General features: G+C 37.4%; 2 protein-coding genes across 18 annotated transcripts in view; both read left to right on the forward strand.

Annotated features, from left to right (window-relative positions):
* The first annotated feature begins 2,005 nt into the window (after positions 1-2,005).
* Positions 2,006-25,200, forward strand: part of LOC137586311 (transcriptional regulator ATRX homolog) — a 600,012-nt gene continuing 576,817 nt past the window's right edge. For 5 of the 17 annotated variants that reach the window (XM_068302314.1, XM_068302331.1, XM_068302321.1 and 2 more), the window contains exon 1: positions 2,010-2,387. Coding sequence is in view for 1 of the 17 variants with exons in the window: in XM_068302319.1 (XP_068158420.1) it covers positions 2,168-2,271 (104 nt within the window). In the remaining 16 variants the exon portion in view is untranslated. Of the gene's footprint in view, positions 2,388-25,200 lie in introns of all 17 variants that reach the window. The other 12 variants (XM_068302317.1, XM_068302315.1, XM_068302318.1 and 9 more) reach the window with 5 other exon arrangements.
* On the forward strand, positions 7,129-8,563 carry LOC137586314 (uncharacterized). The gene has a single exon (XM_068302333.1). It carries the CDS (start codon positions 7,387-7,389, stop codon positions 8,212-8,214), a length of 828 nt encoding a protein of 275 aa, XP_068158434.1. The 5' UTR covers positions 7,129-7,386; the 3' UTR covers positions 8,215-8,563.

The following is a 25,200-nucleotide window of genomic DNA, read 5'->3' on the forward strand; positions in this document are numbered from 1 at the left end:
ATGGCAGCAGCGGCGGCGGTGGGCACAGCAGTGTCGGGCACGGCAGCGTAGGGTACAACAGCGGCGGGCACAACGGCAACAGGTACTGCAGCGGCAGGCACAGCAGTGAACACGGCAGTGGGCGCGGCAGCATCAGATACGGCCACGGGGTCAACGGCAGCGGCAAGCGTGGAAGCGACCATCTTAGACGCGGAGCGCGTGGCCTGCGTCCCAGCCGATAAAGTTCCACCAGCGCTGAATCTTCGCTGTCTCATGTGACGGTGCTCAATGAAGCGTGTATTCGGCGAATTTGCACGACTGTGGCTGACGGCGGTACCTCAACTCCGCTTGCGCGCAGAGCCCTCATCATCTTCTCTTTGGTGATTCCCATTGTGGAGCCGGTCAGGGCAATTTGCCCTGAAATGATCAAAACTTGTCAAAAGATTTGGCGTCTACAGAAATATGTAGATTTCCGGGGAGCTATCCCACTTCTAAGATGTAAAATGCTAATTATTCAACCCAAACGATAGTTAATGTGGGGATGGTAAACGATTTATTATTTTATCGCATCTAGTACCTCTGTCTTGGTTTAGCGTCACTGGAAGAAGAAACCAACAACTTTGTAAACATTTAGAGGAATTCATAAATAATTGACTTTATTTATTTTATTTTATATGTGGATTAGATTGTTATTAGAGTTCTATGTTTGCAGCCTTAGTTAATTGTGTAATCGATTTGTAGTTGGCGATAGGCTCTTGCGCGAGTAATCGATATATATCGTTGTTCTTTGTTAGTGCTAGGAAGTTCATTCGGGTGTTTGTGTATTTTGGACACTTTAAAATAATATGTGAGACATCTCCTGTAATGTTACAGTTGTCGCATAAGTTGTTGTCGACGACTTTCATTTTGAATAGAATGTTTTTGTTTTTTTATTTATTTCTATTTGAAATCCTAAATCGAAAGGCCGCACCGTTTTCGGTCTTGCTGTTCCCAATTTCGAGTGATGTGGCAAACGTCATACTTTTCGATGTTTAAGTCGAATCGATTTCGTGGTTGTTTTAGATAGGCATAAGTCATTTAATGCACACATGGTTGTAGGGTCATTATGGTCGAAGGAATTTTTCTATCGAAGCTTCGGTTTTCCAGGCGTTATAGATTGCGCAGATGGAACGCACAACTATATAGTAGAAGCAGTTCTGCACAAGTATTTTTCAGCAACAGCAAATCAGAATTCACCTGGATTTCGGTTTACTCGAGTTACGTATTGGCCTTTTTATCTAACACCATACCGAAGTTTTCAACAAGAATTACTGTTCTGTGCAAACTTCATAGAACGCAAATATTTGGTCGACTGAAGTTTAGATTCCTATGAAAACAAGGCATTTTTTGGCTTTTTTAGGGTGCTTCAGTGCCTGTTTTTTGGAACTCCTCCATATATAGCATAACGACAAAGGTATTGGCTTAAAGATAACATTTTTGTTCTTTTTTTGCTTACAGACGCTTAGGAGAGATATATTCTTCGATGGATGGCCACGCCGCCAATGGACCTTACTCACGGTTATAGCCAGGACTTAATTTGTTTTCATGATTCCACCATCCCCTTGGGTTGTTCATTACATTTTTACTGGCGCCTTTAGAAAGATCCATTAAGTACATTTATTTTTGGTTGACTGCTAAAAATAGGTCTTGTAAATTAATGGTTGGAATGTAATTTTTTTTTAATATTTAGTTAGAATTGATTTCAGAATATTACAGATTATTAGAAAATATTTAAGACGCGTTAGTTTTTTGAATTTATTTAAAGTTTACTACGACACTAATTCAAACAAATTCAGTATGGGGAGAGAGAACAGGCCTCAATATCATAATTGCAGTTACCAAGGCATTTATACGGATTGCATAAAATACACGGTTATTTTAACGGTGTACTAGATGTGAAACTGTTAGAATGTGTAAATAACGAGATATTAGTTCAATGTTGCTTTGTTGAAATGGGACCAAATCAATAATAAAGAATAACTACTATCGAGGTCGGCATTTTACGTCCAGCTTTGTTTCCTATATATGTACATAAACATTTTCTGATGTAGTGTAGTAACAAATTTACGTTAATTTAATCGGTGACTTGTGTTCGCGTTTTATAGCTTACAGCTTTATATTCGTACAATTAATTTAATCTTTCATATGTATGTATGTACAAACAGTAGTTTGTGCAGCGGTCGTCAAACATTGTCCCCAGTTGAGGAACGCAGTCGACCATCATAAAATTATGAGCGGTTGCCACACTGATCTGTAGGATATCAACGCCTGATCCCTCTAACGTTAGACTAATAATAAATAACCTTTTGCGCCCTAACCGGTCATATTGCTAACTGATCTAGTGTATATCTAACAAGTCAGAAAAATTGGTTAGTATTGTGTTTTAGAAATATAAATTAATAGTTATAAATCGTCGTTTAAGCTATCGCAATTCATAGTAAGATTGAAAATATCATAGAAGCTATGTATGTATCAATAAAGATACAATTATAAGTATCACCCTTGCAGTCTTTGGCAATAATATTTAGGTATGTACATACATATAACCTTGCAGAAGGCATTATAAAATTGGTCAGATGTTTGTAACGCACGGAAGGAGACGTTCCCGTCCCCATAAAGTACATATGTATACATATGTACATATGTACATACATATATTCTGATCGCATGAGAAGCTGAGTCGATATAGCCATGTCCGTCGGTGCGTGTGCGTTTTACTCAGCCATCTTAAGAGCTATTGGAATGAAACTTGGTATTTGAGCTATGTAAGGTGCGCGCAATAAGTAAGTGGTACAAAGACTTATCACATTATTTTGTCCAATATACATATGCACTTTTTCGTGTTCTCTTTTCCTTTTATGATTTAGTTGTATTGTTCTTCAGCGATGCTAAAAATTGTGAAAAAGTATCACAGGGTTTTCCAGTTACATTAATTTTTAGAAGCCAACGTCTCTCTAATGCTTATTTTGAACTGGTCAACAACCAGACTAGACCCAAATCCAATAAAAAAATCTATTAAGCATCTTGATTCAACGGCTACATATATGCCCACGGAAAGCAATTTGCAAATTTACAGGGCTTATAAGAAGCCATTTTTCAGGATCGAACAAAGTGGACATCGAAATGCTGCAAAACACTCTTAATTAAATGGCAGCTCGTAAATTGTAATTGGTAAGAAACAGAGGAGAGGGCTATTCAATCGTTTAAAAATGTTTCAGTTGGTTTTTTTTTTTTTTTTTCATTTTAAAATTAGGACACAAATTAACAATTTGTCCCATTTACTTATTTCGTTTGAAAATAGTTTTTATACCCTTGCAGAGGGTATTATAAAATTGATCAGATGTTTGCAACTCACAGAAGGAGACGTTTCCGACCCCATAAAGTATATATATTCTTGATCAGCATGAAAAGCTGCGTTGATATAGCCATGTCCGTCTGTCCGTCCGTCTGTGCGTACGCGTTTTACTCAGCTTTCGGGGGTTTTTATTACCCGACAAAAATAAAGTATGAAAACCATAAGGATCGGACCACTATATCATATAGCTCCAGAAGAACTAGAAGTAACACACAAAAAGGTGAGCAGGTTGTCTGTATAGCTATTTCAAGAACTACCAAGTTCTATCATCAGCAGACTTTGCTAAAGAACTCCAGAATTGCAATAGCCATACCATGTCTTCAACGCTAAAACTAGTTGGGAATTACATTGCCAACTAAATGAAACAAAAAAAACTGGCGAAGCCTACAATACCGAAGACCACCTTTTGTGCATTACCCTTAGGCGCTATGAAATATTAGTGTAAGAGCTTCGCCCTTAACAAACTAAATTCAAGACCTGTTTTTTTATACACGGTATATTTTACCATATAGAAAAAGGGCTTTTTTTGGAATAAAATTCCAAAGTAACGGCGTGCCTTCCGTTAGTGTTATCTGGTTAGAGATTGCGACCGGTATAAATTCGATTTAAATTTCAATAGATCGCAATCTCTAACCAGATTTTTTTTCTATTTGTTTTTTTAAATATTAAATTTAATATTTACTATTATTTCTTTTATTTAAACAAAAAACTTAGGCATAATATAACCATTAGAAAAAAAACATAACAAAAAATTACTTCCCAAAAGTCTGCGTACAATGGATAAGGAACAAAAAAATCTGCATCTGTACATACATACATACATACATATTTACAAATATCAGTATATGACTATATCGCCCCAATAAGCTCATGCTGATCAAGAATATCTATATTTTGACAATTCGGAAACGTCTCCTCAGCGTTACAAATATCGACCAATTTTATCGAAATGATAATTTTTACTTGAATTTTCCGAAAGCATTTAGTCAAAGTCTAAGATATCTATGTATTCAGATAACTGTATCGTGTGCACAGATCAGAAATGAATACAAAATAAGCAAAACAGCAGAGGGCCGGGGCTAACTTCGAAAGCGTCAAAGTTTGTATACCCTTGCAAATTTTTTGGTAACTCTATCCTTACCTATTAGCCATCAATGTGTAAGAATTTTTTATCTAAAAAGGCTTATGTTTGGGAAAGAATGGCCTACAATCATAGGAAATAACGAAGATATTGATCATAGTCACTGTTTTCGACCGATCGTTCCTATGGGAGCTATATGATATAGTCACCCGATCTTGATCAAATTTGGCACAGTAGTTTATAGGCGTAATAAACTGTATAATAAGTTTCACGACAATAGCACAGAAAATAACGAAGTTATTTACTTTGTGACTTTGGGGTTTGTGTGGGAGCTATATGATATAGTGGTCCGATCCGGCTGAATCCGAGATATACAACCCCTGCAGTATATACAAGCCTACGTAAAAAATTTCAGCTCTGTAGCTCTTACGGTCTAGGAGGAGTTTGCGGTGATCCAGACGGACGGACATGACTATTTGAACTCGTCTCGTCGTGCTGATCAAGAATATATATATACATATATGTCGGCGCATGCCGGGTTTGTATGTGTGAGGTTATGGCTTTGCGTGTGTGGCCGCATGTCGAGTTTGTGTGCCTGTGGTGGTAGTTTTGGATATTTCACATTAATGACAATTTCATCATTATTGTAATATTGCATCAGCCTTGTGTTGTGATTGGTTGCTTGTATTGTGTCGCTTTAAGAAGTACCGTTTTTTGCGGTCCACCAGCGCACATACAGTTGTGTTCAAAAATATAGTAGCGTATCACCTTAAAAAATTTAAATTAATTTTTCGACATGTTAAACATTAGAAATTAAATTTTTATTTTTTATTTTTCAAAGAATAGGATATAAAGATGAGAATATGACTAGATTCCGTTTGTTTTACATTGGTTTTTATAATATTTTAATGACTTTTGCGAAATACACCAAAAAGTGCCTGTTCAAAATAATAGTAGTGGCTACAAAGGAGTAAAAAAAAAACAGTTTAATTTAATTCAAAAGTGATTTTTTGATTTATTCTTACTTAATAATGTATAATACTTTGTTGTATAGCCTTTTTTCAAATTCCGGCATCGCATCGCCGTATCATTGACTCGATGAGGTCCTGGCAACGCTTTAAGATGATTTGCGACCATGCTTCCTAAACTATTTGCCAAAGCTCAGCTTTTTTGAAGGATTTGATGTTGCCACAACCCGCTGAACAGCTCCTATAAGTCCTCGATCAAATTAAGATCTGGGGACTAAGGTGGCCATAGCATAACATCGATCTTTTTGGATGCAAACCAATCTTTAGCAAGCTTTCTGGTGCGTTTCGGATCGTTACCCTGTTGGAATGTCCATTTTCTAGTCCTTTTCCAACTCCCATATGGTAATATATCTACATAAACATATCTATCCATAATTCCGTTTGTCTCATGGGTGGGGCCAACGGAGTTGCAAGAAAAGCATGCAAGTCTCAGTATGCTCATGCCACGATGCCTAACTGTTGTTTGTGGTGTATCTGTATCCCGTAATCATATCAGAAGCCTCTCCCCTTGTAAAAACCTCTATCTTAGCACACTTAGCTCGTAATTAGCTGTAGTTAATAATATTTTATCTGTTTGTTCGTTTTATTTGTATTTGCCGTCCGATATACGGGTGCGCCCCACGGTCGGTCGAGCGGGAGGTGGATAGCTCTATGCTTGGGCTCGCGTGGTGTCGTATAGGCCACTTGTACGTACTTCGCCTTGTACGCGTCAACGTCCAGACAATATAAAAAAATTTTGGGTCAAACATAACGCCAGAGTATTTGAATGATGGTACACAATCTAACAGAACAGACTTAAAAGAGTAATGAGCTAGGAACGGAGACAAAGAGTTTTACAGTGGGCCCAGATGACTGCCTTGGGGTACAACTGACGTAACTCGAACAGTTTTAGATATCGAGGAACGAAAAGACACCTTTTGGGTTCTGCCAATCAGATACAACCGTATCGAAAGCCTTACTAAAGTCAGTATAAATAACATCAGTTTGTCGCTTTTTCCGGAAGCCATGGTGTACAAGGGTAGTCAATTCAAAAAGGTTGGTAAATAGGGATTCCCGTGGAGAAGGTCAATCTTCATTCGTTGAATACAAAATATGAACTGAATTTATTAACAAACGTCTTGTGTATATTAATGAAATCTTAAAATCTATGAGACGCGATTGTTCTTAAAAATACTTATTGTTTATTGTTTATATTTCATGCTCAGCGTCGGCTACTTGATACTGCGCCGCTGCACATAGGTAGATTTTGCAAAATTAGGCGGCCAAAAACATTTTTTCAAAATAATACACTATAAATGGAACAAATAATTTAATATTATTGTTTCCTATTAAAATACATTAATTTCCTATTAAAATACATTAATTTAATTTTTTTTTAAACTTAATACTAAAATAGCAAGGTTTTCTATTAAATATGGGCTAACTTTGACTACCTATATTTCGTGAATAGGTGGCCAACTATAACTTCATATAATTATTGAAACTATGCATAAATTATTAAATTAAGAAATATTACAGGGACGGGCAGGGAAAGTAGTTATAAGCCCCTTTGAAATTTTTTTTTTTTTTAGAAAAATCTGTCTCAAAAAATGTGGTCTCTTATAACAATGCTATTGTATGCAAAACTTTCTTAAAATTGGTAGTACTACATAACACATAAAGATACATATCTGGACTATTGATAACCATCACAATTACTTACATAGTAACTTTGCAAAAATAAATATTGACTTTGGAAAAATGTATCACTGAAAACGGCGAGAATTAAATATGAACACTGTGAATGATAATCGAAGTTTGACTACCTGTAATTCGGAGCGGGCGCTATTTTGAAAGGTGAGAATGGTGAGGTTAGTTTCTCGGAAGTATCTCCTAACAATGTGCATCAATAGTTTGTTCTTCAAATGATTTTTTTTTTTGACTTTTGGCCGCCTAATTTTGCAAAATCTAACTATGTGCAGCGTTCTGACGCTGTAGCCGAGTGTGGTTCGATAGTAGGCACAAGAAAGAGAGTTCAGAATCAAGGCAGTACAATTCTGAACTCGAGTGCGATCGAAACTCGCTGCGCTACAATGGACGAAAATAATAGTGACCCGACATCAGAAGTGGGATATGGCCCTCTACCCTCAACAGTTGATGCATCTTGGAAAACCATAATGGAGTTGCAAAATAAAAATTTAATTGTATTGGTTCGGGCCATACAATCAACGGCATCAGGCAGTGCAGTGCAGAATAAATCAGCGGAACTACCCAAATTCAACCCAGACAAGTCGGGCGCCAACGCTTCATCGTGGTGTACTACCGTTGAAATTATTCTTCAAGAAAATGCATTAAAAGGCAGCGCGTTGATCATGGCCTTGAGCTCAGCATTAGAGGGAAGCACTTCGCAATGGCTTTCGCAAGTGTGTTACGCCGAAATCACCGGGGCACAGCGCTTTGATACCGTAGAAACACCAGCCGCAATGTTTCTAAGTATGCTGTCGAATCGACCGAACGACAGCGAGTGGCTCGCAGTGCATGTAAGCCGCATGGTTACAGAGCTGACGACGAAATGGCGCCAAATGGGAATTGAAGAGACTGCTGTCTCTGTGACTGTTGCGTTGCTAGCCAGTTTTGATAATCGATTGCAGCGTTTAAGCTTCACGTCGAGTGTTAAAACAAGAAGCGATTTGCAGTCCGAATTAAAAGCGTTCACTTTAAATAAAAGGAAATCTGGCTTTCTGGAGCATTAATCCGAAACTTTTCCCAAACGGCAAAAACAATCATCGATAGAGTGTCACTTCTGGGCAAATTGGGCCATAAATGACTGCCGACTCAAAAAACAACGAAATCATTTTGCAAGTGGTAAGGAACGAGATGGCAGACAAGAAGGTCACCATCGTGAAACATTAAGCGTAACATGCTACAAGTGCGGAGAATTGGGTCACATATCTACCCAATGCCCAAAGAAGGAAGCTAATAGGAATAAGACATTCAACCTGGAAAATCGAGTGGAGCAGTGCAGCGTTGCAGTACCAAAAAGGCACATGGACCATAGAGGCCAAATTTTTTAAATCAGTTTGATTCTGGAGCAGAATGTTCGTTGATGAAAGAGAAGATAAGTACAAAATTTTCTTGCAAAAGATTCAATAACGTGGTTTTGCTGAAAGGCATAGGCAGTGGTGGAATTTGTAGCATTTTGCAGATATTAAGTAATGTAAAAATTGATGACAATTGCATTGAAATTCTGTTTTATATAATTTCGATATTGTTGTTTCATCAAACCAATTTAAAATCTTAAGAACCAAAATAATTACTTCATTTATTGGTGGTGAGCCAACCGATATTGCTACATAACTTGAGGGTCAAGACAAAATAAAACTGCATTCATTGTTGGCAAAGTATTCAAATTCTTTTATAAAAGGTATTACAGGTACTAAAGTCAAGGTTGGTGAAATGAAAATGAGATTAATTGATCCAAGTAAAACAGTTCAAAGAAGGCCATATCGTTTAAGTCCATGCGGGCGAGATTTAGTAAGGAAAAAAAATTAACGAATTGCTAAAATACAAAATAATCAGACCAAGCTGTTCACCTTACGCAAGCCCCATATTGTTGGTCAAGAAGAAAAATGGTTCAGATAGACTTTGTGTTGATAACAGAGAGCTAAATTCAAATGCAGTCGCCGATAAATACCCGTTGCCACTTATACAGGATCAAATAAATAGACTTCAAGGAGTTAATTCTATTACATGTCTAGATATTGCCTTACACACCGATTCTATTGAGTATACAGCATTTGTGACCCCAGATGGTCAATATGAATTTTCATCAATGCCGTTTGGGCTTAGAAACGCTCCTTCTGTGTTTCCACGTTTAGTAATGCAAGCTCTAGGTGATTTAGCAAATTCGTATGTTATCGTCTATATGGACGATATAATGATAATTGCCTCAACAAAAGATCAAGCGCTAGAAAGATTAGAAATTGTTCTTAACACATTAACAGAAGCTGTACTTTCATTCAACATTACAAAGTGTTCATCTTTGAAAACATCGGTTCAATATTTAGGCTACAATATTAGTGCTGGTGAAATTCGTCCAAACAATCACATCGCTAAGACAATTCATTGGCTTAGCATCTTATTTCCAACAATTTATTGGGGGATTTTCACAATTGATGAAGCCGTTGTATTTTTTAACTTCAGACAAAAGTAAATTCGTTTGAAAAACGGAAGCAGATACGAAAAAAAGTTGTTTCTATTCTTACCGATAAACCAGTCCTTGTAATTTTTGACCCAAATCATCCAATTGAGTTGCATACAGATGAAAGTTGTGATGGCTACGGTGCTATTTTATTACACAAAATTAATAACAAATCCCACGTAATTGAGTACTATAGTAAAATTACTTCACCTGCAGAGTCAAGACACCACTCATATGAGTTGGAAACTTTAGCTGTTGTAAACTCCATTAAACATTTTCGACATTATCTGTTAGGCAGGAACTTTACTGTGTTTACTGATTGTAACTCGCTAAAGGCGTCAAGAAACAAACAAGACTTGACCCCCAGAGCACAGCGTTGGTGGGCTTACTTGCAGGCGTTTACATTCGATATTCAATACAGAGAGGGGAAAAGAATGGCATATGTCGACTTTTTGTCAAGAAATCCTCTTTTACCAAAGCCTATTTGTGCGGTAAGGGTGTGCATGAGAAGAGAGTTAACTTGGCTGAAATTTCAAGCAACTGGCTCATTGCTGAACAGCGTCGAGAGGCGGACATAGCCGAAATTGTGATTAAATTAAAAGATTTTCATCTTGCTGAAGACCTTGCGATAACCTATGAACTATGGAAGAAGTACCGAAAAATACAGAGGAATGGCAGAACACGTTGTTTACCAGTAGTGCCACGTGCCTTTAAATGGTCTATTACACTGTGATAGTCGAAAAAAAAGACATGGCAAAATTCGATGGTTTCACCCTATTTCGGGTCCTGCGAATCGAACTGCATCATTAGTTTTTTAAGTTATCACGATGGTTTCATACAAAATTTTCTGCGGAAGTTTTTCATCAATGTTGCCATTTTTTCGAAAAGGATGTTTTTTCCATTTGCTTCTAACTTCTAAAATATTCGTTTTCTTTGAAAACTTTCTTTAGCAAAGTTTCTTAGAATTGAAAGAGCTACAAATGTTGGGAAGTTATCTAGCCTCTAAATCCGTCCGTTCCCGAGCATTGGGACAAAATGTAAAAAAAATCGAATCTTGACCAAATTTTTTTTATGTTTTCTTTCTCGCATTTTGCTAAAATTGATATTATTCCATTTGAAGCTTGATAATTATATGAGAACTTATTTTGCTCAATGACAGCAGAAGAGACACCAGACCTATCTAATTTACGATTTATAATATAATCACATAATCAAATTGAATTTTTTTTAGATGTCAACAAAATTAAACTAACTGTAGTTTTTTAGTGTTTCAAAAATATTCATACAGTCGGTATAATAACTGCATATAAATTGTTTGACAACAATAGTAGTTGTCAAGGGCGTAGCCTGGATTGAGCCTGGATTGAGCACGGGGGGAGGGGGAGGGGTGCATTTAAATCAATTTACTTAAAGTACTCAAGTACTTACTTTACTTGATAATGCATTATAAAAGTTATGTTAAGAGGAAAAAAATGTTACCCCTTACAAACTTAAATACTGGTTACGCCCTTGATATTAGAAATATTTATTTCCTATGATATTCTACTGATATCGGTGGGTACTTATGAGAGCAAATATTACCTCTACTGATCGTGTAAGCATAGATGTTAATCGTAATTTTGACTTGCGAACAAGTCTCCGACAAGTTTTGCCGGATTTTGCTACGTGTGTGGAAAATTTACGAGCCCACAATGCAATAACAATTTGCAAAATTGGTCAAAAAGGTTTAGATAGATTCACAATCATACGGATAACTGCTACGCATGCCAGAATAAACTCGCAAAACTAAAGAAGAGTTTTATGGTCTATAATAGTGTTCAATCTGCACAGTACCTCATTCGGAGTATATTACAATTACAAAGATGTCAAAGCCCAACAGAAAGGTATAATTCGCCAACATTTGTCACCGAACCTGAAGAGTTACTTTCAACGTATGATCCATCCCAAATCGATAAAACTTGTCAACATCTCTAGATATCCCAAGCTCAATTATTTACGATGGTACGACAACTAAAATTGTCACAAAGGCAAGCGAACTCTTTAGCACATCATTTACGATCTGTTAACATTTTGGCTAAGGATGTAAAAGTGTAGGGGTATAGGAAGAGACTTTTTGACATTTTCGAAATAAACGGCAATAATACGTTTGCATACTGCAAAAATATCGTTGGGTTAATGGAACATATGAATTGCACGTACAAACTAAAGGAGTGGCGATTGGTTTTCGAAAAGTTGTTGCTCTACTCACTGGCTTACAAGCGGGTTATACGAAAAACATGTGCTTCATTTGTCATTGGGATACCACATTATACCGACTGTATGAATATTTTTGAAACACTAAAAAACTACAGTTAGTTTAATTTTGTTGACATCTAAAAAAAATTCTATTTGATTATGTGATTATATTATAAATCGTAAATTAGATAGGTCTGGTGTCTCTTCTGCTGTCATTGAGCAAAATAAGTTCTCATATAATTATCAAGCTTCAAATGGAATAATATCAATTTTAGCAAAATGCGAGAAAGAAAACATAAAAAAAATTTGGTCAAGATTCGATTTTTTTTTACATTTTGTCCCAATGCTCGGAAACGGACGGATTTAGAGGCTAGATAACTTCCCAACATTTGTAGCTCTTTCAATTCTAAGAAACTTTGCTAAAGAAAGTTTGTAAAAAAATGAATATTTTAGAAGTTAGAAGCAAATGAAAAAAACATCCTTTACGAAAAAATGGCAACTTGATGAAAAACTTCCGCAAAAAATTTTGTATGAAACCATCGTGATAACTTAAAAAACTAATGATGCAGTTCGATTCGCAGGACCCGAAATAGGGTGAAACCATCGAATTTTGCCATGTCTTTTTTTTTTTTTTTTGAAAAAAACTATCACAGTGTTATCAATTAAGTTCATGAGTCGATAATGCATTTAGGTTGGGAGAAGACACTGAATAAAGTCTACGATTTTTATTGGTTTGACAATATGTCAAAATATGTCCGAAAATTTGTTGATAACTGTATCACTTGTAAAATATCCAAATCAACCTCAGGAAAAATACAAGCTGAATTGCATCCCATTCCCAAAGTCAATATTCCTTGGCACACTATCCACATCGATATAACTGGAAAACTAAGTGGGAAAAAGTGACCAGAAGAAGTATGTAATTGTTCAATTAGACGCGTTTACCAAGTATGTCTATCTTAGTCATAGCCTTAAATTAAACAGTGAGAGTTGCATAAAGGCTGTTCAATCGGCTGTTTCGTTGTTTGGAGTACCAAACCGAATAATAGCTGACTAGGGAAGGTGTTTTACGGGTGGAAAGTTTAGCCAATTCTGTTCAGATAAGAAAATAAACTTGCATTTGATTGCCACTGGTGCTAGCCGAGCTAATGGCCAAGTGGAACGAACAATGAGAACGTTGAAAAATATGCTGACTGCGGTTGAAACTGGAACTCAGTCTTGGCAAGATGTGTTCAATTGTGATCAATTGTACAACTAACCGCGTGACGAAGGCTAGTCCTTTAAAAATGTTATTGGGAAAGATAGCACGTCCATTAGGATTACTTCCACCTAGCGATATTGAAGATGAGGTTGATCTGTCAGATGTAAGAGCAGAAGCTGAAAAGATTGTTATGGCTACAGCAGTTTATGACAAAGAACGATATAATAAAAATAAGGCAAAAGTAATTAGACACAAAGTTGGAGATTTGGTGCTACTTAAAAACGAAGAAAGGCATCAAACCAAATTGAGTCCAAAGTTCAAGGGACCTTTTGAAATAATTGATGTCCTAGATGGTGACAGGTACAATTTAAGGTCTTTAACCACTAAACGAAATTACAAATATGCTCGTGAAGATTTAAAAAGAATGCCGGAGGGGCAAGTGCCCGAGGAGCTGAATGTGTGTGATGATTATAATAATACTGTTGAGATTGATAATACAGTTGCAGCCTATGAAGATAGTGAAAATGAAAATATTGCGAATCTTGAAGTCACTAAAGAAAGTAAAGTACACCAATAAGGGTGACAAATGATGTTTCATGGTTGGCCAAAGAAAAGGGCATAGTACTTGATTATATGATAATGCAAGCACAATTGCGAAACATACTAATGTTTGTTTTGATCATGGCGTGTGGGGCATTGATTGTATAACTGCAATGTTAAAAGAAGAGAATTAAATAATGAAAAAAGAATAATAATAATGGTAACGGTAAAGTATTTGTAAGCAAACCTAAAAATATGTTGTATGAATTGAATTGAATTGAAATGAAATGAATTGTTAACATAATGAATTTATACGAAGTAAGAAAGGAAAACTGAAATGTGTTTAATAGTACTATATTATTTGTTTGTAATAAAAAGAAAAACAAAAAAAAAAAAAAAAGAAGAAAAAGGAAAAAGAAATTAAAATAGCTTAAATGTTAGCATTTCCTACACGAGGACATGTTAAAGTCAGGATGGCCGTGTCGGCGCATGCCGGGTTTGTATGTGTGAGGTTGTAGTTTTGGATATTTCACATTAATGACAATTTCATCTTTATTGTAATATTGCATCAGCCTCTAATTGTGTTGTGATTGATTGCTTGTGTTGTGTCGCTTTAAGAAGTACCGTTTTAGCGGGGCACCAGCGTTCTGATGCTGTCGCCGAGTGTGGTTCGATGGTAGGCACAAGAAAGAGAGTTCAGAATCAAGGCAGTGCAATTCTGAACTGGAGTGCGATCGAAGCTCGCTGCGCTACAATGGACGAAAATAATAGTGAGTTTAAGTTAAGTTTTCAAAATACCGACAAATATTAAGAAGGTATTCCGCCCATCTCCTCACCCGAAAAACTAACAAAACTAGAACCACCAAATTTGGTATGTAGATTTGTTGCGTGCAGATTAATTATATGTGAAATTTTTGACACGCCCACTTTCGCCTTCATAATTTAGAAAAAAACCATTAACTTTTATTTTCCACATATGGTAGTAAGCTTGGCGTTCGTTTAGCCCGCTTTGAAAGGCTTGTTTAATGTCAGCATAATACATGCCTTTACAATAGATGGCTGTGTCATCCGCAAACATCGATAGCTTACATCGGGGATGTTGCGGAATATCGTATATGAAGACGTAAAAAAGCACTGGCGCTAGAACTGAATTCTGTGGGACACCAGCTAGTAGCTCTTTTGTTGTTGACCTATTTCCATCTATTTCAATATAAAAGGAGCGATCTAGCAAAAAACTTTTCAGGATTTTCACAAGATATGTGGGTGTTTTAATGTTTATTAGTTTGAAATTGAGTGTTTCGTGCCAGACTGTATCAAAAGCAGCTTCAATATCTAGGTGACGAGTCCAACAGACCTTTTGTTGGAGAAAGTGTTTTGAACGTAGCTTCTTTGCTTCTTGGTTTGGAACGAGCAGTTTAGAACAGCTCTGAAGCTGTATTGGGCATGTGGTAAATTATCTACTTTTAATTATTTTTTCAAATATTTTGGAGAGACTGCTTAAAGGACTAATAGGCCCATAACTTTGTGGCTTGTCCGGAAGTTTTTCCAGCTTTGGCAATGGGGATAATTTTAGCTATTTTCCAAGGATTTGGGAAATATCCTATTTGTAGCGAAAAAACTAATAGCATTTGCTGGAAGGTTTTTTAAGCAAATATTCCTTATGTTATCTGCACCGCTGGACTTTTTCGTTTTCAGGCTTTTTAGGTTGGAAACTATTTCGCTGGTCGTAATTTTATTGATCTGAATCTGATCTGGCATATTGTTTTGCACAGTACTGGCAACCAAGTCTATTGTAATCGGATTTGAGTACGAAGATGTTAAGCTGTGTTTAGATGCAAAGGAATTGCTTAATAGATTAGCCTTTTCAATTCCGGTTATATAAGCCACATCAGCCTCATATAAGGTGGGAATATACTGTTTCCTTCTTTTGATTGCTTTGGTGGTGTTCCAAAACGGCTTTCTACATTTGTTCATTTTGTGTAGCTTTCCATTCCATTGTTGGTTGTTAAAAATAAATATCTCTGCAGATTATATAGTTTAGATGATTACATCTTGCTTTGATAATAGGCTGTCGAGGCCGTATCCATTGTCTATTGAGGGTATTCTGGATTTGAGTAGCTTAGAAATGTGCTTTGGAAGCTTGATGTTGGTATCTCGGATGTGTTTGTGAGGACTCGATCTCGTAAGGGCACAATTAATTGTTTTAGAAAATGAATCGACTAGAGAATCTATATGAGAAGGTGCTATTAGAAGATTACTAAGGCTTACTTCATTTGACATGAGCAAATTGTCGACTACACGTTTGAACATTTTCCAGTTAGCTTTTTTGAAGATTGAAAGCGTTTTCTCGATGAGAGATATGTTTTTGGAGTACTTTATGACTACTGGAAGGTGGTCCGAAGAAAGATCTTTAAAAACTATCGGGTTGCTAATACGGTTTGTTAAATTTGTTAGACAGAGATCGATAGTGGAGGGCTTAGACGTTACACATGTTGGGATATAGGTAGGATCTTTTGGAAATAATATATTAAATTTGCCCAGTACGGCGAGGTCATGAAGAATATTTTCCCAACTATTTGCTCGAGTGCAGTTCCAGTTACGGTACCTAGAGTTAAGGTCACCAAGAACGAGGAATTCCCCGCTTAATTGAGAATATTTGATCAAGTCTGACTTGTAGATATTTTTCATATGAATCCTATCACCGGCTTAATTACACGCACTGGAAAGACATTTTGCAGTGTTGCCCGCATAGTAACCGGCAAATATACTAAAGTAGCGATTCAAGTTAGTCTTAATTTGGATTCCTACGTTTTCTATGAGGTGCGTCTTGACACCGGATATCTGTTTGTGGTCAAGTTTATTGTTAATAGCTATAGCAACCCCACCACCTCTGCTTGAGGTTCTGTCGCATCGATATAGGGTATAGTTGGAAACACTAATGCGATCATAAGGGGTAAGCCATGTTTCATTTATCAGGGCAATATGAATAATACTATCATTTAAAAACTTGACTAATTCTATTGTTTTTGTTTTGAGGGCACGCGCATTCCATGCCATTATATTAATCGCGTCAATTGAGTTATTTATTTGCACAGACATGTTTAATAGCAAGTTCTGTAATAACTTTAAATTGTTCGCCTTTGTTAGAGCAGCAGCTTAATTTGGAGATCATCTCGTTTAGGATAGTGTTAATTTCTTGGAAAGAGAAGAGATCTGTTGCATGCGTTTGGATGTTAGCCGAATAGATGTTGCTTGTAAGAGCAGATTTGTAGCTTTCGAACTTCGTTGGTTGGGCACTTGTGTGTGGAGAAGAAGCGAAGATAGGCATTCTGTCTGCACATGCTCTATTTAGTGGGGTCTTGTTGTGCTGCGAAGAGCGATTCAAAGGTAAACTCTGATAGGATCGACGGTACGGGTAGGCGGGGTCCGTAGACGGGTGATTGCCTCGACAGTTCGCACATTGGATTTTGGTTTTTGGGCAGTTTACCGTTTACACAAGCAGTGTTGACTGAACAGTTTTTGAAGCCGTGCCCGAAAAATTGGCATTGATAGCATTGCGTTAGCTTACCGCGTACTTTTTCTTTGTATTCCTATCAAACCCTAGTATGATTGACATACATAAAGTCTTTGCGCAGTTGCTGCATTGTTATGCTTTTGGTGGCAAAATATATGATGTACAGCAGCAGTGTATGATTCGATTTTGTTTTCTTTTCAACAATCTTGACAAACGTCAAGGCATCGTAGTCCAAGATTGACTAACATGGTTTTAATATCTTCACCGGTTTTCGAAATCAAATCGTGATTGAAGAAGCAGAGTTCCCCTCGGGAACGACATTCGTCCTCCTTCAGAGTAAGTTCAGGCACATAATACTCGCATCAAACTCTGATTCCCTTTTACAAACGCTACAAGAGGTAATAAACGCAATACATTGCGAACTGCCTACTCTTGCTCTTATTCAGCACAAATTGGTTGAACTACATATATCCGGCAACAAAATTCTGGTATTAAAAACACATCGTCACAGATGTACCGGACAAAGTGGAACAAAAAGAAAAAAATTTTGATGGACTATTTTTTTCCAAACATGGGAAAATTGACAACAGAAATTGCAGCTAACTGCAAGGTCAAAATATGACAGGCATAAAAAAAAAACCAATAATACCCGCTTATGCATGAGAAATTTTACACATCGACGTTTTCTCCACAGATAAAAGATTCTTTCTGACTTGCATAGATAAATTTTTTAAATTGTTGACGTATAGCCTGATATCTACAGTTAGTCAATTACTTTGCTGATGTTAAGACAATATATTGCGACAAAGAAAGGTCGATAAACTCTGAAACAATAAGGTCCCTTCTATTAAGTGAGCTTAAAGTTCAGATTGTCAATGACCCACCCCTTCACACCCCCTAATGGTCAAGTGGAAAGATTCCACACCGCTTTACTAGAGATAGCGCGGTGTAAGAAAATCACAGCCGAAGCTTGCGACACTGTCGATGTTATACTACTGGCAACGATAAAGTACAACACGTCAATCCATTCAGTCTTGAACAAAAAACCAATCAAAGCAGTTCATGAATCTACGGTAGAAGAATAATAGCAAATATTCAAAAGAATAAACAAATGGAGCAGGAAAATAGAACACGAATAGACAAAAAATACCAGCGGGGTGACATAGTTTTGGTAAAGTCAAACAAACGCCTTGGTTACAAACTTACCATAAGGTCCATAAGGACAATCTAAAATAAAACCTAAAAACATTGTTTTTTTTTTTCTAGAATTGGAAAATTTTACAACTATTAGAGTAACAAAAATATTATATAATATCCAAAATTACAAATCAGTCTTTACACAGATACTGGACGGAGACGTGACAGTTTGGTAAGAGTACGGCTACCTCGGACATACAAGAAACATTACCTCGTACAGGACATACACCGACAAGACCAGGAAAACGACTGGGAACAGATAAAGTTTAAACAAAGTACCTCAAGGTAGTCATAAAGATGCAGATTTGTTTAGTCGGCTACAAGCTGATTATAAAAACTTGCAATCCTGGTGCCAGTTTATTCTATTATATCTTAACACTACCAAATGTAAGGTAATGACTTTTTTTCGTAACTCTCCTCAAGTAGTCACTTATTTTCTAAACAATAGTCCTTTAGAACGTCTAAATTATATGAATGATTTGGGCGTACTTATGGACGAAAGTTAAATTTTAACACCCTTATTTTCACAACGGTCGCAAAGGCCATGAGTGTTCTGGGTTTCATCGAAAGATGGTCAAAAGAATTTGACGACCCCTATACAACTAAAGTTCTTTTTACTTCGCTTGTTCGTCCTATTTTAGAGTATGGATCTTGCATTTGGTCACCTCAATATGAGTCGCACCAGTTTGGACTTGAATCCGTTCAAAAGAAGTTCTTGCTATTTGCTCTTCGTGGCTTAAGCTGGGGTCGCAATGTCAATTCGCCTTCATATTCTAGTAGACTTCTCTTGATTAACCTTCATTCCCTAACTAACCGTAGAATTATGCTTGGTGTTATTTTTATGCACAAGCTTCTAATTATTGATATCGACTTCCTGAGTTATTAGCTCAGGTAAATCTGTCGGTACCATGTAGACGGAGTAGACATCCTTTGATACCTATATCCCTTAGTCGTTGTTTTTCTAATTATGCCATGCATGAACCTTTTAGGGTAATCTGCTCTGATTACAACCTTCTATTCCCGGTAATCGGCTCAGAGTTTTCTATTAATATGCTTAAAACATCTATCCTATCCCATTTAGTTAATAGATAGCTATAGTATTATTTGTTTGTCTGTTTTTTCTATTGTGTATTTGTCCACGCGATTCGTGCCGTGCGATATACGACTGCACCCCTCGGTCGGTCGGGTGGGTGGTGGGCAGTTATCTGCTTGGGCTCAAGCGTAACAGGCTTTGTCCTGGTGTCGTTGGGGCCACTTGAACGTACTGCGCATAGTATCGTCAACGTCCGCTAGATATTGTCTTCTTGCCGCTGCTTGAATCTGATCCATATAACCGTAAGTCTGCTTCAGTAGGCTTCAAGTAGATCTTATGCGAAGCGGGCTATACACCTTTAACGTTTGGGTACATAATTCGCCGTTCACGCAGCAGAATAAAAACAAAAAACATTTGTTTTAATAGGTCAATTTAACCTATTGGTATTTTGTTTATACGGCTATTACTTTCTTTATCTCCAAGTCGCCGGTGCTACTATGTAATATCTCCAATCATTTTTCCTTTGTTTTCTTCTTATCTTGCTTTTGATTAAGACAAAAGGATGTCTTTTTTTCAGTTCTCTTTATTCAATGATCTTATCTCTATACATACTTGTCTTGTACAGCTAAGAGCGCGTAGCTACGCTACATAGAAGATTATGCTAAGGAATCAAAATTTAGATTAGAACAGGCATATAATTTTTTTTTTTTAAATAATACATAAATAAATTTCCATATAATAAAAATTAGAAAATAACTCCATATAATTACGTTATTTTTTTTTTTAAAGAGAGAGTATGTAGCATGTTCTAGAATAACATAGTAATAACATTACAAACATATTATAGCAACTAGTTAAAATATTTATGTGCGTAACATTCAAGTGCATTTGCCTCTTAAGTAACATGACCACCCATGAGTGCATGGTGCTGGACAATTGCTGTGCCGGCATATATAACACGCGCGGCCGCTCTGGCCCAATATGCTACATCCTCACTCTCCCGCCGCGGCGACATATATACATACATACTCTTACGTAAACATTTATACATAAACATGTTTATACATGAGCATACAGCTCCTCTGCCTGCATTGCCAGCAGCGCAGCTACGCGGTCTTAGCTATAGAAAACAATTGTAACAGAATTAAGAATTATTCAATAAACCATACTCAAACTGAAAAGACCTGCTTGTATCTTTTCTTTTGCAAACTAAAAAATTACATCCCGAATGATACAACATCGGACGTAATACAGCACATGTTGATTGGTTTAGACTTTCATTTATGATTGTTAATTTTAACGTTTGTATGGTAGCTATATGATATAGTATTCTGATCCGTCTGATTCTAACATATGAACTGTTTTTATCAATAACTAGTTTATATATCGGACTTTTATTCAAATATAAATTTCTACTAGTGCGTCATTTTGCCCCACCCCTAGTTTTAGCATTTTAAAATAAACATTTTAAATCTGTGTGAACTTAAAAAAAAAAAAAAAAAACAATTGCACACCATAATTTAATACACGTCAGAACCTATTTTAGTTAACATCGATCAAAGTTAAAAATTTAATCAATGTTTTTGAAACCATTTCTTGACGAAAATTGATTGTTCGGGTTAAAAATTACATAATCCAAAAAATTTCGGATACTACGAATTGGATACGTCTAAGTTTATTATTCAAATATAGCCTACCTAAATGCGACCCTAGGACACTTATCACTTTTTGGATAGTGCTATTATATTACAAGATAATTTGACTGCGCCGGGTTGCCCCTATAGTAGTCCGATCTTGATCAAATACATAAAACTAACCAAAGTTTAGCAATCGCGTAGAAAATAATGAAGTTATTTACAAAAGTCACTGTTTTCGACCGATCGTTGTTTTGGGAGCCATATGATTTAGTCACCCTATCTTGATCAAATTTGGCACAGTCGTTTATAAATGTAATAAGCTTGTTAATATTAAATTTCGACAATAGCTCTGAAAATAACGAAGTTATTGAGCATATTCACTGTTCGTGACTTTGCCGTTTGTATGGGATCTTTATGATATAGTGGTCTGATCCGGCTATATCCGAGATATACAGCCACCTAGGTGGATGCCAAGGTAAGTGACATCCACGGCTTGAGGAACTGGTACGTTGTTTAGCATTAGAGCTGGACAGTTTCGTCTGTTAAGCGTAAATGTAACATGTTTGCATTTCTGCTCGTTGACCCGGATACGCCTGGTTGCTAGCCATTCCACTCCCACCTTGAGGTGTTCCTCTAATTTTGCAGAGGCTTGTATTGGGCATTTGGATCTGCTGAGGATTGCCGTGTCATCGGCAAAAGTGGACGTTGTAAGTCCTAAACTCGTTGGTAAGTCTGCAGTGTACAGTAGGTAGAGCAATGGGCCGAGTACACTGCCTTGCGGTACACCAGCTTTGATTTCAAAATCAGCCGAGACGGAGCCATAACATATTACAGCGAATTTCCTATTGTAAAGATAAGATTCCATGAGTTTGTGGGTGTACTGTGGCAGTTTTTGCCGGATTTTGAACATCGGACCCTTCAGCCAAACTCTAGTGAAAGCCTGGGCAACGTCGAGAAGGACAGCCGCACAGTATTCTTTTAGTTCGAATGCTGTTCGTATTTCGGATGTTATGCGATTGACTTGTTCAATTGTACCATGTTTTTCGCGGAAGCTGAACTGGTGTGAAGGGATTGTGTTCTCCGATGCCAGAAATGAGTTTAGTCGGATCTGCAGGACCTTTTCAAAAAGCTTCGAAAGACATGGCAGCAAACTAATTGGCCTATAGGATGATGGCTGGGTTTTGTCCTTTCCCAAGAAAGAAGAGGCAGGTGGAGTAGATACTCTTGCTGCAGCTGAATGTGGGCACTCATGTACATTTTAAATTTAAGCCAATTTGTTTTGTTGTTTGTAAACCTATACGGGCGATCAAGTACTTGAGGTCTTGTTAATAGTGTGAATAGCACTGGAGAGTGATCGGAAGTTAAATCTAGCAGTGTATCCACAGTGACCCGATTACGTGAAATCCTCTTGGTTACTGCGAAATCAATCAAGTCAGGCACTTTCTGTGGATCTGTGGGCCAATAAGTAGGCTTACCCGGTGAGACGCAATCCATCTTATTGAGAGGGTTGACTATTGTGTTGTACAACTGCTTGCCTTTAGGATTTACCAGGCGAGATCCCCAGTGCGTATGTTTGGCGTTATAGTCCCCTGCTGCAATGAAGCGATCTCCGAGTGTGTTAAAGAAATCGGTGAATTCCTTTTCAGAGATTGAGAAGCGTGGTGCGCAGTACAGGGCAACCAATGTAGTGTTGTCGCAGCTGGTTTGGACGATTATAGCAGTTGCTTGTAGGTGCTGTGTTTCAAATCTGTTGAGGAACGAGTGTTTTATACGGTTTTTGATTAGGATACCAGTCCCGCCATGAGCTTTTCCGTCTGGATGGATTGTTGCATAGAAGGTATATTTTGGTATTTGAAAATTATTTTTTGATGTTAAATGTGTTTCCGAAATCAGCAAAACGTCAATTTCACTTGAGTCTAGGATTAGTTGCAGTTCATTTTTGTGCTTGGAGATGCCGTTAGCATTCCAAAGATATAGACGTAGGGAAGCCATTATTTATTCTCGATAAGCTTCTGGATAAGCAGGTTTTGATTCCGCATCAGTTCGTGCATACAGTTTTGCATGAACGTCATAAAAGTGGTCATGTTTTGGTTGAGTGAGATCAATAGGGCCTCCAAACCACTTGGAGTTTGCTGGCCAAGCTCTGGTGCGCTAGGTTGTGGATTCTGTAGATGGTGGAGTGACGGGGTCTCTTTTGCGGGCCCCGTCTGTCCAGTTCGGAGCACACTAGCGAAGAATACACTAGGACTGTTTGTAGCAGGCATGTTAGATGATCTAACAGCCTTGGCGAAGAATACCTCCGGTGTAGTTTTAGAGGCGTTGACGGTGATTTTTGGCCCAGCTGGGGGTTTGCGCCCGTTTAGGTGAGATTTAAGATCCTTGAAGACAGGACATCCTCTGTAGTTGGCCGAGTGGTTCCCTCCACAGTTACTGCATAGTCTTAGTGCGCCATTGTTTCTGTCCTAGGTGCAAATGCCATCTTTGTGATGTTCGCCGCAGCCAACACACACTGACCTAAGATTGCAATTGTTAGAGGTGTGGTTGTATTCCTGGCAGTTTTTACACTGCGGTGGTTGGTGTCTCTTATGGGGCTGAGGAGCCGTAGAGGTACGGTGATTCTTCTGTGCAATAGGAGCTGTAGGTTGTAGATTGAGTGCACTTCATTTGGCTTCGACCGCTTTGCATCTGGTTGGAGCTCGATTTTAAAGAGCGGCTGTGCGACTTTGTTCCTGTTGATGATGTTGACAACGGATTTGACCGCAAACCCTTTTTCGACCAACGCGTCTGCTATTTCTTGAGTACTGACCGATGGCTCAATCCCATTCAATACAACCAGGAGCCCTTTACTGCTTTTTAGTTGGTAGGTATAGAAGTTGATGTTAGCATTACGGAGGTACTTTTCGATCATGCGAAAATTGTCCTCAGTTTGTGTTTGACATTTAATTTCTTTAATGTTACCCCTATTGAGAGGGGTTACAACAAAGTTATTTGCCCCTACTGTTTCTACTAGCTTCGAAATCAGGGCGCTGCAGGTAGCTCCACGGATGTATAAAGGGGGCGGTCTAGCCGATTTAACTTTATCTACGGCGCCGGATTGATCGTCTTGCTGATCGGCAAGAATTTTAAAACGATTCCCGCTAAGGGGTGCTACTCGTTCATTTGGTTTGGTTACTTTCGGCGTATTGTCACTTTTTTTCTTTTGCGGGCTTAGCTTCCGCTTAGTTATTTTAATATATCTATCCATTCCAGTTTGGACAGAAGTCGTTGTGTTTACTATTGTGGCTGACTTTGGGCGACTTGTCGTTGTCGGCTTGAGGCAGGTCAATACTTCGGCAGACGTTGCAGTAGTTGCTGACAGCTGACGGTGCTGGTCGGTGCAATCGGTGACCCAGTTATCGATATTGGTGGAGAAGCACACTGCTCTCTCTACGGTAAGTCGCTGTTGATTGCTGAGTGGCTGGCACTTTCTTAGTATTTATTGCTATTAGAGCAACCTAATAGCAATATGATTGTAAATAGGCGTCTCTGAGGCGACTGAGAGCCCTACACAAATTTTTGCAAACTCGGTCTTTATTTTTTACACTCAATTTTTGCGGAGTGCATTAAAAAACAAGTCTGTACACGGCGGCAGTTAAATTACTACTGTATTAAATTATGGTGTGCAATTTTTTTTTTTTTTTTAAGTTCACACAGATTTAAAATGTTTATTTTAAAATGCTAAAACTAGGGGTGGGGCAAAATGACGCACTAGTAGAAATTTATATTTGAATAAAAGTCCGATATATAAACTAGTTATTGATAAAAACAGTTCATATGTTAGAATCAGACGGATCAGAATACTATATCATATAGCTACCATACAAACGTTAAAATTAACAATCATAAATGAAAGTCTAAACCAATCAACATTGTTGGTGGTAACGCCAACTTGTGGTATGTTCAAAAAAAAAAACGATATAGCTTTATAACGGTAAATTATATCGATAAGTATCTTTGATCAATAACAATGGACAATGAATTAAGCTTTCAAAAATATATATATATATTATATTATATACTAATATATGTATGGTTAAATAAAATTTTTAATACATTATTGTGCAATGTTTTCAATTAACAACGCACAATTTACAGCAATAGTATTTTTATACCCATGTCCGTCTGTCCGTCCGTCCGTCGGT

Source organism: Drosophila tropicalis, unplaced genomic scaffold, assembly GCF_018151085.1.
Source record: "Drosophila tropicalis isolate 14030-0801.00 unplaced genomic scaffold, ASM1815108v1 contig_979, whole genome shotgun sequence".
NCBI lineage: Eukaryota > Metazoa > Arthropoda > Insecta > Diptera > Drosophilidae > Drosophila > Drosophila tropicalis.